We start from the raw sequence: 15,985 nt of genomic DNA, 5'->3' as shown, positions 1-15,985 counted from the left end.
CGCCAGATCAGTCTCTATCCTTTTAATACTCTATGGGAGAGTCCAAGAGTCACCAGACCTGAATCACCAGAACACATATCCTTAATGGGCGTGGCTAGCGATTCAGGGCTGGGGCCAGGCTATCATCCCCCCTTAATTATCATCCTCTTTGTCTTGTTTTCTTGTTTGTGGGTTTGTTTTCTTTAGCTCTTATTTCTAATATGTCTGTTCACATCTGATTAATCTAAAAGGTCACAAATATAATAATCATATCATATCATATCATATCATCATCATACAACAAACAGTGGCCTATACAATTTTGCGCCATCTACAGCCCAGGTAAACAATTCCAGCTACTCTCGCAAAGCATGTGTGTGTGCGTGCGTGCGTGCGTGCGTGCGTGCGTGCGTGCGTGCGTGCGTGCGTGTGTGTGTGTGTGCGCACGTGCGTGCGTGCGTAACGCTATGGCTTACAATTACTGCACACAGCAACAAAACAAACACACAAACATATAATACAAGTTAAAATGAACGGCAATTAACAATATTTATGGGGAAGGACTAGTTATAATAATAATAGTCTTATTAGCAAAAGTGGTAGCATTGTCTTTTTCCATCTCATTTATCATATATTCAAAAATAGTCATCTTTCTCACTAGACAACCATAAATGAAGCTATTAAACTGTAATATAAGCATGAATCTCCAGTGTCAAGTATGATACATCACTGAACCATTGTTAGGCATCTGTTAAGGCCAAGGTCAGTTCTAGTGGAACTGGAAAATACCCATTCAGCAATTTTACCTTCCCATGTTTCATCATGCACTTCACTTTACTCCGTTGTTAAAAGCAACGCTTGACATTTTTCATTTAGACACTATTCTTCATCAAGTACTCGTCACATGGGAAATTGCCACAGCATATAGTGCTTCAGTTGTTCAATAAAGCATTGTTGACAATCCGTGTTGAAAACTGTTGAGAGCAAGGTACAGTAGTATTTGTTGTCATGGCAGTCTGATGCTTTGTACTAGAAGAGACTGGCATTGCTTCTTCAGCTGTTTCTGTGCCTATTTTAGGGTGAGGACAGAGATCCTGCCTTGAGCATGAGGAGCAATACTCTCTTTAAATTGAAAGGTGTGTTGGGAGTCATCAACCTTGGAATACTTATTACCTCACTACTCCAGCAAGAAGGAGGTAGCAAGGACCTAGAAACAAGTAGGCCCAGGGCTGGGTACACGAGGACGTCGCGGGCTGTTCCCCGCCTACGTTTGTGAACGATATAAAACTTTACTGCGTCTACATTGCGGTTATGTTAATTATGTACGATGTCTACACAAGACCGGTAAACTGCTCCATTTTCAAGATACAGCTGTAGTACATATGGCCGGCCTGTAGATGGCCACCCAAAAAAAAGAAAAAGCTTATTCTAAGGCTATATGAAAGCATTTTATAAATTATACTATTGGTATTTCACACAGGTGTTGCCAAATAACTAATTATCTTGCCAATCAGATGCGCATATGACATAGGCTATCTAGGTCATATCAATTTAATCAGCAGATGTTGCAGAGCAGTGATGCTTCTCACTCTGCACACACTGATTTACCAGCTAAAGTTGATGCCTACTTTAAATCATAATATGACAAACCTTGGATTAATTATTCTGAAAACGAGCAGTACGCACAAAGTAAGTGATTCACACATTCAGAGAGAGAGAGAGAGAGAGCGTGCACCCCTTCTCTCGCTCAGATGATCTGAGCGAGAGAAGGGGTGCGCGCTTTCTCTCTCTCTCTCTCTCTCTCTCAGATCATCATACAGCTCACAACGAGGAGCGGCATGGTACATTGTGAATTTATGAGTTTGACTTTGGAGATTGAATATATATTCGCTGGTGCGCAACACCTCTGAATGTCAGATAATTGCTCGTTTAGATTGATTCCACCTGCTGGCAGCACAGCGCTAATCATTGCACATAGGCTATACAAAAGTATAAGAAAAAGAGCAATTGGAAACAGTGAAAACAATGTGTTTATCCTACCTGTGGTCTCTCAATGCAAAGCCGTTTTGAAGTTACACAAAGAATGTTTAATTTCCACCCAAGAAGAGAAGCACTTTGATGATGTCCATGCATGCTTTGCACTGTGCACTGCGCAGTCAGACCTGCCTGAGAGGAACGTGCGGTGGCTGTGCTGCCTATCTTGTATAGCCTATATACTAATCTATTCTACACTACACCATTTAATAGTAACAATAATATATAGAAGATCCGTTTTTCCGGATTGGTAATCACCATAATTTATATCTGTTCTCCAAAAATAGCTCCTCTACAAGCTCGTGCATGCGGGCTGCAGATCGGCTATTTTTGGAGAAGAGATTTATAGACATTATGTGCAAATATAAAATAGCTGTGATACTTATATGTAAGTGGTTATGGTGAAATAAACCATTAACACTAGTTAGTTTGGAGGGGGCGAGGGGACTATGACATCACCGTTTCAGCAAATTAGGCGGCATTCGCTGTACACACGGAGACGTGAAAGTCGCATCTCCAAACTTTCCCACTCTGGAAGGTAGTTTCAAAATTAGCCGTTTAAGTCCCCCAAAACGCCGTCTCCGTGTGACAAAAAGGGCAGATCGGCTAATTACTTGCCCCAGAAACACCGAAATCGTCCTCATCTGGATGGCCAGACAGCTGATTTTTTTATCAGCTCAGTGGCCTTCTGATTAGAGTGTCTGCCCTGAGACTGGGAGGTTGGGGTTCAATTTCTACCAAAGACCCATGAAAAATGGGACCTAATGCCTCTCTGCTTGACTCAGCATCAGGGGTTGGATTGGGGTAAGTCCCTGCGACTATAGTGTCATGTCCAGGGGGTGTACTTGTGCATCAAACTTCCTCACAGGGCCTCACGCTACAGAGGCCTCATGGCTCGGCAAGGCTTACTTATACATGTTTTATGATCCTCAAAAGGTTGAAAGTTACATTGAAATCCTGTTTTTAAGGACATATGGTGTGTGCTTAACTGAAACGTAACAGCCTCCTGCCACTCATGAATGAGTTTATTCGGGTGCTTGGGTTGCCTTCCCACCACCGTGGAGACTAGTTTGAATCCTCCGAAGTGCAACCAATTGGCCGAGCATTCCAAGGAACACATATGCCTGTCCTTGCGAGAGGGAAGCCTGTGGGTTGGTCAGGGCACCTGCAGTGTAGAGCTGAAATAAGAGGAAGGATAAGAGTGTGGAGTGTGGAGCCGCCCCAGCCCTTTTCTCTGTTTTTACTCACCACCGCTCAACGTTATTTCAACTCTGGTGGTCACCTCACCACCGAAAAATCCAGACTATGAATGAGCCTTTATCCTTACACATTTGTGACTTACTCATAGTGTGCTCTCCCTAGGATGCTCTCCTCTAGGACTAGAATACACTGGGAATCGGCATACACTGGGAATACACTGGAAATTGGGATTAGTTATTGGCATGACTGACGGACGGACACACACGGACGGACGGACGGACGGACGGACGGACGGACGGACGGACGGACGGACGGACGGGAGACATTAATTGCAGTTTAGCTGGCTGCACCAATACAGTCCATAGTTTCATAATATATTTTGAGGGGCACTAGCCCCTCCTATACACAGGTTTAGTGTTTGTCTTTAGTTCAATGTTTGTTTTGTAAATGCCATTGACAATGAAGGGAAAATTTACTTCATAATGTGCCTCATTACGTCATATTGTCTCTTTATTGTTAATGGCGTTTAATGTTTGTTTTACATCACCTAATCAACGTGAGTTAGACTTTATTATATTAGCGCCCCTCACTTCACACGGGTGTTTTTTTACATTAAGCTTAGACACAGGCTAGGCTATGGATTTAATATAACCTGCACTGCTGACTGAGTGGGCAATAAGTAAATGTCAGACATAATCTTACATACAGAAGAGAGAAGAGTGAAGACACATTATTGGTGAATGCACTCTACTCTCATCTAGGCTCTAAGTCTAAATCACATTACATAAATATTTCATTGCCGTCCATATTTAGTTTTTTTGATTAACCTATTATTCAAGCAGGTCGCAAACATTTATGTGATATTACCGTATACATGTGCAGACTTACAACATTCTTCTTTCTCAAGAGACTAGCCGTAGTCAATATTGATAGAGAGGAATAGCATTGATTCTTCACTGATAATAAGTATTTATGTTTAAGGAGATTTTGAGTTTTTTCAATGCTGCAAATACACACTGGTTTATTGGATTATTGATGGTTTATTCCAGTGTGGCATGTGGAGGGAGTCAAATTGTTCCCACATAGTAATGTGATATGTTTAAAAGCACTTAACCTAAAGGTCACAAAGAACAACTTGATAATTCTTCCAGTTAAAATAAGCATCGATTCGAGACTATTTAAAATATTTATAGCACTCACATTATGCTACATCCCATAGATCTAGACAATCTTATGGCCAGACCACATATAAGGACAAAATGCATCACCAACTTGCTATACGTGCTTTGCCCCCTTCATCACTGTTTCCCGCCGTAAGGCAAAAGATTAACTCATTTCAAAATAATGAAAATGTTTCATACTGTATGGTTTGTATGTTTTATCTGAGATGGGAATGGTAATTATTCTAGTGTATTAAGGCATACAAGGCTTACAGTATAAGTATAACCATGGGTTCCTTTTAAGTGGCTGCTCTGTTATTTGATGTACATTATGTGAAGGAAATGAAATGGCAGCGCATAGCGGGGGATATTCTTCCGAATGGAAGGGCACCTTTGAGTCAAAGCTAACAGGGTCATTCAAGGGGTCAAAGCCTTTGACCCTCATTCATGATTCCATGAGAGTCTTAACCATCCCTATGATGTGTCTGTTTCTGTTTTCCCCACAGATAAACTTCATTTTCCTCTTCAATATAGTGAGAATCCTCATGACCAAACTGCGAGCCTCCACCACGTCTGAGACTATTCAGTACAGGTAAAGTAAATATAACTGATCATTAGGGCTGCATTTATCGATTATTTTCTTAGTGATTATTCGATCAATAACTTTTTCTATTAATCTACAAATTTTGAAGTTCAATGTTTTTTATTTTTTAATATATCAACAAATTGATTCAATTAGTTTGTTTAACCACTGAAACCCTAATTTATACTATAAACGTTATGCAGAAAATAACCAATCTACAAGCTCACAATGTTTATGGTGTGATGTGAATCGTTTTGAAAAAAAGTCCCCCCCAAAATCCTATTAAAATGAATTGATTAAATGGATTAGTTTGATTAATTGTTGCACCCCTACTGCAAATGCACTCAGTGGCGTAATTTAACTAGGGTGATGTAAACCCATACGCAGGATTTCAGCACAAGGAAGGCCCCCCTGACTGGTGAGGATTATTATTTTTTAGACAAGAGGCTATTCTAATTATAATCGCTATCATGGTTGATTCTTACGATTTTTGCTCGCCCGCACGTCGCACAATGGGCCGATTGGTCCGTGCATGCTATGGGGCCCCACCTGGTCTGAAAAGGCATGCAGAATAAGGTTAATTTACGCCATTGTATATGTACTTCCTTCAAATGAGGAAAATACAGATAGAAATTGTATTTGTATACAACAAGTACACTTGGACCATTGTGTGAGACAGTGTGTGTCTGTTCTGTCTGTTTTACTCAGCATATCAGTCTGTCTGCTGCCTCACTGCTCGACCGTCTTTCACCTCTTTCGGAGGTGTGTGTGGGGGGGCATGAGAGCGCCTTTTCTGTCCAACATGGCACGATTGAAATGGAATATCAAGGACAACATCTCAGTAGAATAGGACACAGCGCTGTCGACCCCGACCAGAGCAGTTTTCCATCCAAAAGGTGTCACCGGCGTCTGTTCACCATCTTGTACCCTCGTCCACAGGAAAGCTGTGAAGGCCACCCTGGTGCTCCTTCCACTCCTGGGTATCACCTACATGCTGTTCTTCGTGAACCCCGGAGAAGACGAGATATCTCAACTCGTCTTCATATATTTCAACTCCTTCTTAGAGTCCTTCCAGGTATGTCCGGTAGACAGTTATACTCCACCCATCTGTGTTGTTTATTGTATTTATTTTGTATCAGTGTGTATCTATGGGGTATGGCGGCTTGTGATCAAAACAAATCTTCAGAGATCTCAATAATAGAGTAATCTGTTGGGGTGGCAAGTGGCTCAGTGGTAGAGTGTCCGGATCCCAGTTCGAACCCGGGCTCCCCCAGAGTTAGTGTCGAAGTGTCCTTGAGCAAGACTCTGAACCCCTAATTGCTCCCGATGTGCAGGTTGGTGCCTTGCATGGTTTCCTCCGGCATTAGTGTGTGAATGTATGGGTGAATGTAATGCACAATCTCTGTAAAGCGCCTTGGATAAAGGCGCTATATAAATGCACCATTTACAAATCTGATCTAATCTTTTTTTTTTTTTTTATGTTCTGTTTATAATTGTTTTTGTTTTTTATAAATGCAGAAATAAAAAGCAAGGCTTTTGACAAATGACAGAAATCAATTGAGAAATACAAACAATCTGATCTAATCTAACAGGATATATGTCATTGCTTGTTGTGTGGAAAGATTGTACGTCCAAAACCGTTAAATTCCAGGAGATGGACAAAAGAACCTGTGTTCTAATGGATCCATCATAGTTATTATTTAGTCACAAGCTCTCTATAAAACTTACCAATGGATCCAATGTAGCTAGTCACAAGCTTAACAGACTTAACGACTTCCACTTTCACCAAAAAAACAAACAAATATATCAGAACTAGAATCATACTAGAAAAAGTGCTCCTCGGAGCACAGGTCTCCACCAGGTCAGGAAGGTTTGTTGTGGCCGTGCATTGTTTGGTATTGAGTGATCATAGAAGTAGCAGTTATTAGCCAATAGTTTAGGATAGGGCAATGTTAAACGTTTCACAGCAATTGGACGCTGCGTTCATGATTTGAGGCATTTTATTGTCAATAAAATGCCATGATTTGGAAAAATGCAGACCAGGGGTTTTTCCTTGGCCTCTAGAGAGTGTGCATACAACATTTTATGCAGATTGGTGCAGTTATAGGTAAAGGCACGACTCGGCCTGTTATTGCGCCACCATGCATAAGGCTGATTTGAAAAAATGTCAAGAGGCAAAAGATGTCATTTCTGCCTCCTCCTTCAATGGACCAATAGTATTTTTTAGCCTATGAATTTAATAATTAAATCAAATTGCTCTAAAACATATCATATACATTTTATTAAATTACATTACATTTTAACACTTTGATTGCTGGAAGATCTCAACAGGCCTATTTGGATGTTGCTGCCATTTAACATTGCACAAAGGCCTTGTTCGGGGGCCCACAGTAAAATGTTCTCTTATAGCGAGAATCACACGCCTACATCAAAAGAAAGCTGAACTTGTCCACTTCAATTAAAAAAATACATTTTGATTTTACCATGTTCCATTCTGGAGATATTGACCTTTTTGCAACACCTGCATTTGCCTGGAAGTGGTTATCTTGAACAGCGAGCAGAGTTATGGATGGTTTAAAGTCAGAGACATTGACAGGCAGATATAAAATTGAACCCAATAAATATCCTATACATCCTATACACCGAATGAAAGCCCTGAATGTGTACTTTTACGAGGAAAAGAGTAAACATTGATCCCATGTACAGTTAGACAGTAATTGGTTATTGAATGCAGCTTGTGCCCACCAGATAACTTCAGAGAAGACATGGACGTGAACTCCTCAATATTCACAAAATAAGGCCTATAGCGACATATAAATACTATATACCGTATGAAACAGAAGACTCTCTGCTTTCATAAGAAAAAAACTTCTACTGTAGTAATAATAAAAATCACACCCATGTGAAGTGAGTGGTGCAACTCTGTCAGAGTTGCACCACTCACTTTTTTTTTCTGATCACGTGAGCGGGAATAAGCAGCAATGATAGGGCGATGGTTCTTCATTGTCCGGGTGGGTAAAAAGATGAATGAAAGTATGCTATAAAAAAGTGATTGAAACGTATTGATACGTGATCCGCACCCGACGTTTGATTAATTGATAACGTATTGATACGCGATCCGCGTTGGGAGTGTTAAATGTATGTTTTATAGCATTGGACAAACAAAATGTGTTGACTGTGTTTTCTCTCATCTCAGTAAGAGTGCTCTCGACCACTCTTAAAATGTGTTCTTACATAAGAGAAAAGCAAAAATGAGAAACTGTTGCTGATTCTGAATCCCAGTTAAGAACACAATAACAAAATATGCTGGTTAAGAACAAATATAAGAGAAAATCTATTCTTATTTCGCTTCATGAATAAGGCCCAATCTATACATTTAAGCCACAACATATTATTATTAGTGTAACCACACTATTGTTATTGTGACACTTTTCCCTCCGGAGTAATCGAATAATTGAACTTCCGCTGTGATTGGCCGAGCTTTGCATAACGTTTGTAGCAGCCAATTGGCTGTTGTTGGTTACGTAACCAATCTATGTTTTACAATCGTTTATAACTATAGTCTGGTTGCCCTTTGGGCAAACAGACTATTCCGGAGTAATCTAACTTCCGCTGTGATTGGCCGAGCTTTGCATAATGTTTGTAGTAGCTAATTGGCTATTCCGGAGTAATCTAACTTCCGCTGTGATTGGCCGAGCTTTGCATAATGTTTGTAGTAGCTAATTGGCTGTTGTTGGTTACGTAACCAATCTATGTTTTACAATTGTTTATAAAGACATAAAAATAAAAACAAATTAATATAATCTCGTGTTTCTCGTGTTTGGCACACTGTGGTAAAGCTCTAAACACGAGATATCTCGTGAATGGCACAGAATTTACCCTGTGGGATTAATAAAGGTCTACATTACGTAGTAAATGCGTCGGCTTGGAGTTGTTATTGGTGACTCCTGTAGGACTACACCATACAATGTTATTGGTGACTCCTGTAGGACTACACCATACAATGTTATTGGTGACTCCTGTAGGACTACACCATACAATGTTATTGGTGACTCCTGTAGAACTACACCATACAATGTTATTGGTGACTCCTGTAGGACTACACCATACAATGTTATTGGTGAGTCCTGTTAGCCTGGTTAATAAACCAGACCGAATCAGCCGTTGGCAAAAACAAATTGCCTACCAGCGGATTACGGTCTGGCGAGGCTCAGTAGCACGCCTCTTTCCTACAACCGAGAACAGGTCGGACCAATCGGGACACGGTATGCAATATGGGCGGGCTTTGGTACAGTGACGTTCAATGCTTGAGACCTTTGACTGACAGTAGCTCTGACCAAAGAGAAAATGTTTGAACCCGCCCCCCGGGAAATGAAATCCAAGTGGAGCCAGCCCAGACTAATATACCGCGACAGTGTTGTGTGATATTAGTCTGGCTTATTAGCCAGGCTAGAGTCCTGTAGGACTACACCATACAATGTTATTGGTGAGTCCTGTAGGACTACACCATACAATGTTATTGGTGAGTCCTGTAGGACTACACCATACAATGTTATTGGTGACTCCTGTAGGACTACACCATACAATGTTATTGGTGAGTCCTGTAGGACTACACCATACAATGTTATTGGTGAGTCCTGTAGGACTACACCATACAATGTTATTGGTGAGTCCTGTAGGACTACACCATACAATGTTATTGGTGAGTCCTGTAGGACTACACCATACAATGTTATTGGTGAGTCCTGTAGGACTACACCATACAATGTTATTGGTGAGTCCTGTAGGACTACACCATACAATGTTATTGGTGACTCCTGTAGGACTACACCATACAATGTTATTGGTGACTCCTGTAGGACTACACCATACAATGTTATTGGTGAGTCCTGTAGGACTACACCATACAATGTTATTGGTGAGTCCTGTAGGACTACACCATACAATGTTATTGGTGAGTCCTGTAGGACTACACCATACAATGTTATTGGTGACTCCTGTAGGACTACACCATACAATGTTATTGGTGAGTCCTGTAGGACTACACCATACAATGTTATTGGTGAGTCCTGTAGGACTACACCATACAATGTTATTGGTGACTCCTGTAGGACTCCTGTAGGACTACACCATACAATGTTATTGGTGAGTCCTGTAGGACTACACCATACAATGTTATTGGTGACTCCTGTAGGACTACACCATACAATGCAATCAGTGGCTTAGGATCAATAACCTTGTATGAATAGGTATTAAATACACCTGTCCAATTTGTAATTTTAATGGCCCTTTTGTCCATAACAAAATGTGACATTGTAATTGGCTGACAATATTAGTGGGAGGGGCCTATGTAAGCGACTGTGGCAACCACACTTTGCAATTTTTCAAAATTGCGACCTTTCTATTATTATTATTATTATTTCATGAAATTGCACAGTGGTAGTACACAATAAAATCTTGAGTGTTTATTTTGCATTACCATTTCACCCATTTTTAATCTATCTTTATACTGTAGGGTCTTCACTAATGCAGATGGCACCATTTCTGTGTAATCACTTTGCATCTCAGAGGGGGCTTTGGACAGTTCAGAAACCTGCCTACCTGCCTACCACATCATCAGTAGGCAGAATTGGTCACTTCTAAAAATATTTCAACATTTTTATTTAAAAGTTGTATTAATCCAATACTTTTATTTCAGCATGCTAACTTTCCAGGAAGAGAAAGGCTATACTTTGTAAATCCTCATCAATTATGTTATTGGTAGGTTGGCAGGTTTCAGAACTGTTCACAGTCCACCAATGAGACTCATAGAGTGATTAGTAGTACAGCGGATTACCAAAAAATTGTGCACTTTTTCAAAAAAGCATGAAACTTTTACCATAGTTAGATGATACCATGAGGTGTATTTTCAGATGTGGAGTCAAGTCAGATTTGACCCCTGAGGCCCGGTAGAGCATAATATGTGACCAATACCCATAACATCCTATATAAGGCAAAAAAGTCCAAATTTCATCATTCTTTAAGTAGCATGTGACATATGAAACTAGGGTGATTTCATGATGCTGAATCCATTCCAAGCATTAGTTTTGCAAAAAAACACTCATTGGGCTAAAAACGGCCAATGCCGTCATCACAAATTGATGATGCCAGCACATTTGGGCAAGTGGGCATGGCCGTTTTAAGCCCAATGAGTGTTTTTTTGCAAAACTAATGCTTGGAATGGATTCAGAATCATGCAAACACCCTAGTTTCATATGTCACATGCTACTTAAAGAATGATGAAATTTTGACTTTTTTGCCTTATATAGGATGTTATGGGTATTGGTCACATATTATGCTCTACCGGGCCTCAGGGGTCAAATCTGACTTGACTCCACATCTGAAAATACACCTCATGATATCATCTAACTATGGTAGAAGTTTCATGCTTTTTTGAAAAAGTGCACAATACCTCTTGTATTGGGGTATAAGCCGCTGTACTATAGATGGAATTTGTGCCAAATAATGAATAACAAATTACGGTATATGAAGATAAGGTTGAAAAGGGGGCGAAGTGTTCCTTTAACTTAACACGAGTTAATGTGTAGTAGAAATGCTGAACTGCTCTCAGGAAATCACTGAATGTATGTTGAGTGTGTAATGAGCAGTATTTACAGTGTGTTAAACAGTGTGCCCTCAAAGCAGGCTCAAAGTCGCTGTATTGAATGCCCTTCGTGTTGTATTTTTCCTTCCCCCATTCACTCTCTGTCTTGCTCACAGGGGTTCTTCGTGTCAGTGTTTTACTGCTTCCTAAATAGTGAGGTAAGCAAATCCGCATCCTGTATTGATCGAACGTTTTATTCCCCCCTAGGCGCAGTCGCAGATGTGTTATTTATATCCCCCGACTTTAGGCGGATTTCAGTGTCCCTGTTAAGTTGCTGCTGCCATGTCTTAGTGCTGAGAGGTGGAAGATGATGCTTGGGAAGGGAACCAATTTAAGGCCTCAGCCAAATATTGCTGTGTACTGTACCATTGCACAAGACATCAGTACAACATCATTGTCAGCCCCACTGGCACTTAAATATTAAAGGACTCGTGGAGGTTTTTCTGTGCTAAGAGAGTGAGCTCTCAACAACACAAAGCATTGGGAAGTGTTATGTTGTAGTGGGTCATGGGTAGTAGTCAGACATAATTGTCTCCACCAGGCCGAAGGCATGGGGAGAGAGTATGTTTTGCACTCCGTCCGTGTGTGTGTGTGTGTGTGTGTGTGTGTGTGTGTGTGTGTGTGTGTGTGTGTGTGTGTGTCCGTCCGTCCGTCCGTCCTTCCGTCCGTCCGTTACCAGCTAATCTCCGGCACCGTTAACCCGGTCGATGCCAAACTTTGCACACACACTCCCTGGATGCCAACAATGAACCTCTGCCCCACATTTTCCAGAACGGACTGTTATAGCGCCACCATGAGGCAGCTTTTCACCTTTTCTACCTAAAACTGCACCGATCTGCGTGAAACGTTGCATGCACACTCCCTAGAGGCCAAGGACAAACCTTTGACCTGCATTTTCCGCATCTGCCTTTTATAGCGCCACCAGGAGGCCGACTTTTGTAAAACAAATTTTTTTATATTACTCCTCCAGATTCTGTCCAAAAATCTCACAAATCGTTACACAGTATCTCTATGGTCATGTGCTCAAGTCGGATCTGTCCGATATTTCATATTCCATCCTAATTGGCTATAATTGGCTTTCACAGTTTGCAAGATTGCCCCGTTTTGAACAAAAGCCTCAAATCATGAACGCAGCATGCAATTTACGTGAACTCTTTCACAAATTTTCTTACTTGGCTGAGGAATATATCCCACCCTTTTCACATTGGCCTGTTATAGCGCCACCAACAGGTTGATTTTTGCTAAACACATTTTTGGAACAAAATGCCTCAAATCATCCAATTGCCATCAAAGGCAAACATGTTTATATTACTCCTAAACATTTTGCCAAACATCTCACACAGTCCTATCCTCCTGGTGGAGACCTGTGCCCAGAAGGGCACTTTTTCTAGTTCACACACTGTACTGTCACATGAGTAGGTGCATTCGCCTTTAAGGTGTGTGATTACGTGATTTGGCTGCACTAGTCAGTTGTGTTACTAACCTGTGCCAGTGAATTGCTAATGTTCACACGAAAAGAGCCTAGGCCTACAGCTAGTCTCTTGGGAAATAAGAATGTTGTAAGTCTGTGTGTAATGTTACGTTAATGTTTGCTACCTGCTTGAATAATAGGTTCATTAAATAATCTAAATATGGATAACACTTCAATTAAATATTAATGTAATGTGATTAATTAACGGCATGAATGCACATGGGGGCTGCAGAGCCTAGATAAGATTAGAGTGTATTGATTCCTCACAAAAATAAGTTCATGCAATGAAATTTGCATGTGTTATATAAATTATATTAGTATGTTTACATACACACAAATATAGTACTGAGAATATTCCAGGATGTATCTATCCTCCAGAACATTATATAATGTGGATGTTATATTATCCTGGACCTGATCATGAATTATACTGGCATTATCCAGGCTGTCATGCACATACTGTATGTGTCCTATTGCATCTAGTCATTGTTTAATGTTTACTGTATGTGGTTCAGAATGCTGAGGTGAGGATGGCAACCAGGGACGTCGCTGATGATTTGGTTGCCCTACTCGCATATATTTGTGCTGCCCCCCCTCCCGACGAGAGCGCTGCTTTATCTCATGCAGATCGGCTACTTTCGCCGTTTCTGAGGACGCACACACATGGGCGTGTGTTATTACGCGGCGGAGCCGCAGAGAAATTTGTTATTATGAGGGTATTCTTGTCACTTTTTGGCACATTTTGTTGACCCCTCGGCGTGTTGCGTTGCCCTTCACGCAGTGCGTATTGCGCGCATACGTAGTGACGGCGCTGATGGTAACTTAGTCAACAGATTGGCCGGTTACCCTGATTCCTGATTAGCTGTGCTTTCCATGTCAGGTGCGGTCAGCTACGAGGAAGCGCTTTCACCGGTGGCAAGAGCAGCACTCAATTCGAAACCGGATGACCCAAGCCATGTCCATCCCCACCTCACCTTCACGAGTCAGCTTTCACAGCATCAAGCAGTCAACATCGTTATGAGACAGGGAATAAGCCTTGTCCTGGACCTAAATGTTTACTTTGGGGCAGAAACCGGACTGCTGTCCTGGTTTCATCCCGACTGGGGCATGGCTAGAGAGAGGGAGAAAGGAGAGAGGGAGAGAGACACACTGCACCACTTTCCAGGAACTCAGGAAGGACGTTATGAGGACTTACAGAGGTAAAGATGGATAGGGGACAAGGGTGGAGGACAATGCAGACTCTGTGAAACTAGAGCTTGGTAGATCAAAAGACACAAATGACCAAGATGACTTTGGGCTTGTGAGAGACAGTATTTTGAGAGCTTGCAATAGAAAAGCTTCTGATACCTTGTAAGTTTTGCCTGCCATAGACATATTGTGCTATATTCCTGCTTGTACTGTGTGTTATTGTTTTGTTGCTATTTTGCATCAATGTGAGTTTGTAACTAGTGCCGCTGGACTGCACTGAACTCAACTGACTTAAATCCCCAATTGACACTGAACTTGAATGCTCTCTTGTTACAGGGGCAGTGACTAAGATAATTATTATAATGAACTTTTCTAAATGTTATTTTTATCACAAACAATTGTGAGTTCACACAGTGTTCATTTATTTGGTGATGTGCTGTCTTTCTCCATCGGCCTCGGCCCCATGCAGTTATGTGTTAATTTTCTTGCCAGAAAGGTCGAACACATTCCATGCACTATTGTAGACCTCGCTTTTGCTGTCCCCCTTAAGGCTCATTCATAGTCTGGAGTGGTGAGGTGACCACCGGAGCTGAAATAACATTGAGCGGTGGTGAGTAAAAACAGAGAGAAGGGCTGGGGCGGTGGCGGTGGTTTGCTCTTCATCCATGACCATAATTCACTGAGAAGGGTAGCCTACAAGCCATCATCTACTTTCCTTCCATTTACAGTCTATATCAGTGGAATTAAGTTTAGAAGCATCTGATTTTAGTGGGCTACATAGTTGTGTTTGTTTGCTGCATGATTTCCAAATACTGATTTTGTGGTACACACAACAAGACTGCAGAGGCTATAGAAAGCCAGTAGAGTCTAAGTCTAAGTATTCTGTGTATTATATTATACAAAGTTTTAATATTGTAAGGTTTAGCAGCCTGAGCTGGAGTCGAACCCCGATCTCCAACTCAGTAGACAAGGCAAGCAACAAGCCACGCCAAGAGAGCTAGCTCGCTTGGAGGAGCAAGTTATGGCCGGGTCTTTTGCAGGGTCGTTACACTACCCCCTCCTTTCTGAAGTGCACCCCGGCACTTCTCGCTTCACTCCTCGAGTCCCTCACGTCCATCGCGCAAGGGCACGCTCCAGCGGTCCTCATCCCACTTCTGACACCAATGTAACGTTTAGCACCCTGAACTGGAGTCGAACGCCGATCTCCAACTCAGTAGACAAGGCAAGCAACAAGCCACGCCAAGAGAGATAGCTCGCTTGGAGGAGCAAGTTACGGCTGGGTCTTTTGCAGGGTCGTTACACTATGAATTGAACCAAATTACGAAAACCACACACTGTAAATCATATTAGCGTATTATTCTTGTGATCAGCACTACAACCATACATTCCTGCATTGCCAACATGACACGCTTGCGTTTTTGATTTTTGATTTTGTTAAACATTGTGCAGTATATGTACCTCATCTTACACAAACAAATTATGATGTCAATTGTTATCATTATCATGCCTTTCGAGTTACTGTATAGGCCTACTATACGTGCGCTGTGGTTGTTAAATATGAAATAAAAGAAATGTATTTATTAGTAGAATTTCAAATGGCACTGTAATATATATATATATAATAAAATGTACTGTGATGTTGGTGTATTTTCCCAATGCCTTGTGTTTTATAAATTATACTTGATGATAAGTAGTCATAAAGATCCTTTGTGACTACTCATTTTAGG

The 15,985-nt window shown here is 41.3% G+C and overlaps 1 protein-coding gene across 1 annotated transcript in view; it reads left to right on the top strand.

Moving 5' to 3' along the window:
• Positions 1-15,766, top strand: part of crhr1 (corticotropin releasing hormone receptor 1) — a 107,863-nt gene extending 92,097 nt beyond the window's left edge. Inside the window, exons 10-13 of the mRNA XM_079491951.1 lie at positions 4,880-4,965; positions 5,896-6,031; positions 11,716-11,757; positions 13,951-15,766. Of these exons, the coding sequence (XP_079348077.1) occupies positions 4,880-4,965; positions 5,896-6,031; positions 11,716-11,757; positions 13,951-14,091 (405 nt within the window). The 3' untranslated portion in view covers positions 14,092-15,766. The remainder of the gene's footprint in view (positions 1-4,879; positions 4,966-5,895; positions 6,032-11,715; positions 11,758-13,950) is intronic.
• Positions 15,767-15,985: the final 219 nt, after the last annotated feature.

Source organism: Electrona antarctica (genome assembly GCF_951216825.1).
Source record: "Electrona antarctica genome assembly, chromosome: 22".
NCBI lineage: Eukaryota > Metazoa > Chordata > Actinopteri > Myctophiformes > Myctophidae > Electrona > Electrona antarctica.
The sequence above is the reverse complement of the archived record's forward strand: the minus strand, read 5'-3'. Positions and strand labels throughout refer to the sequence as shown.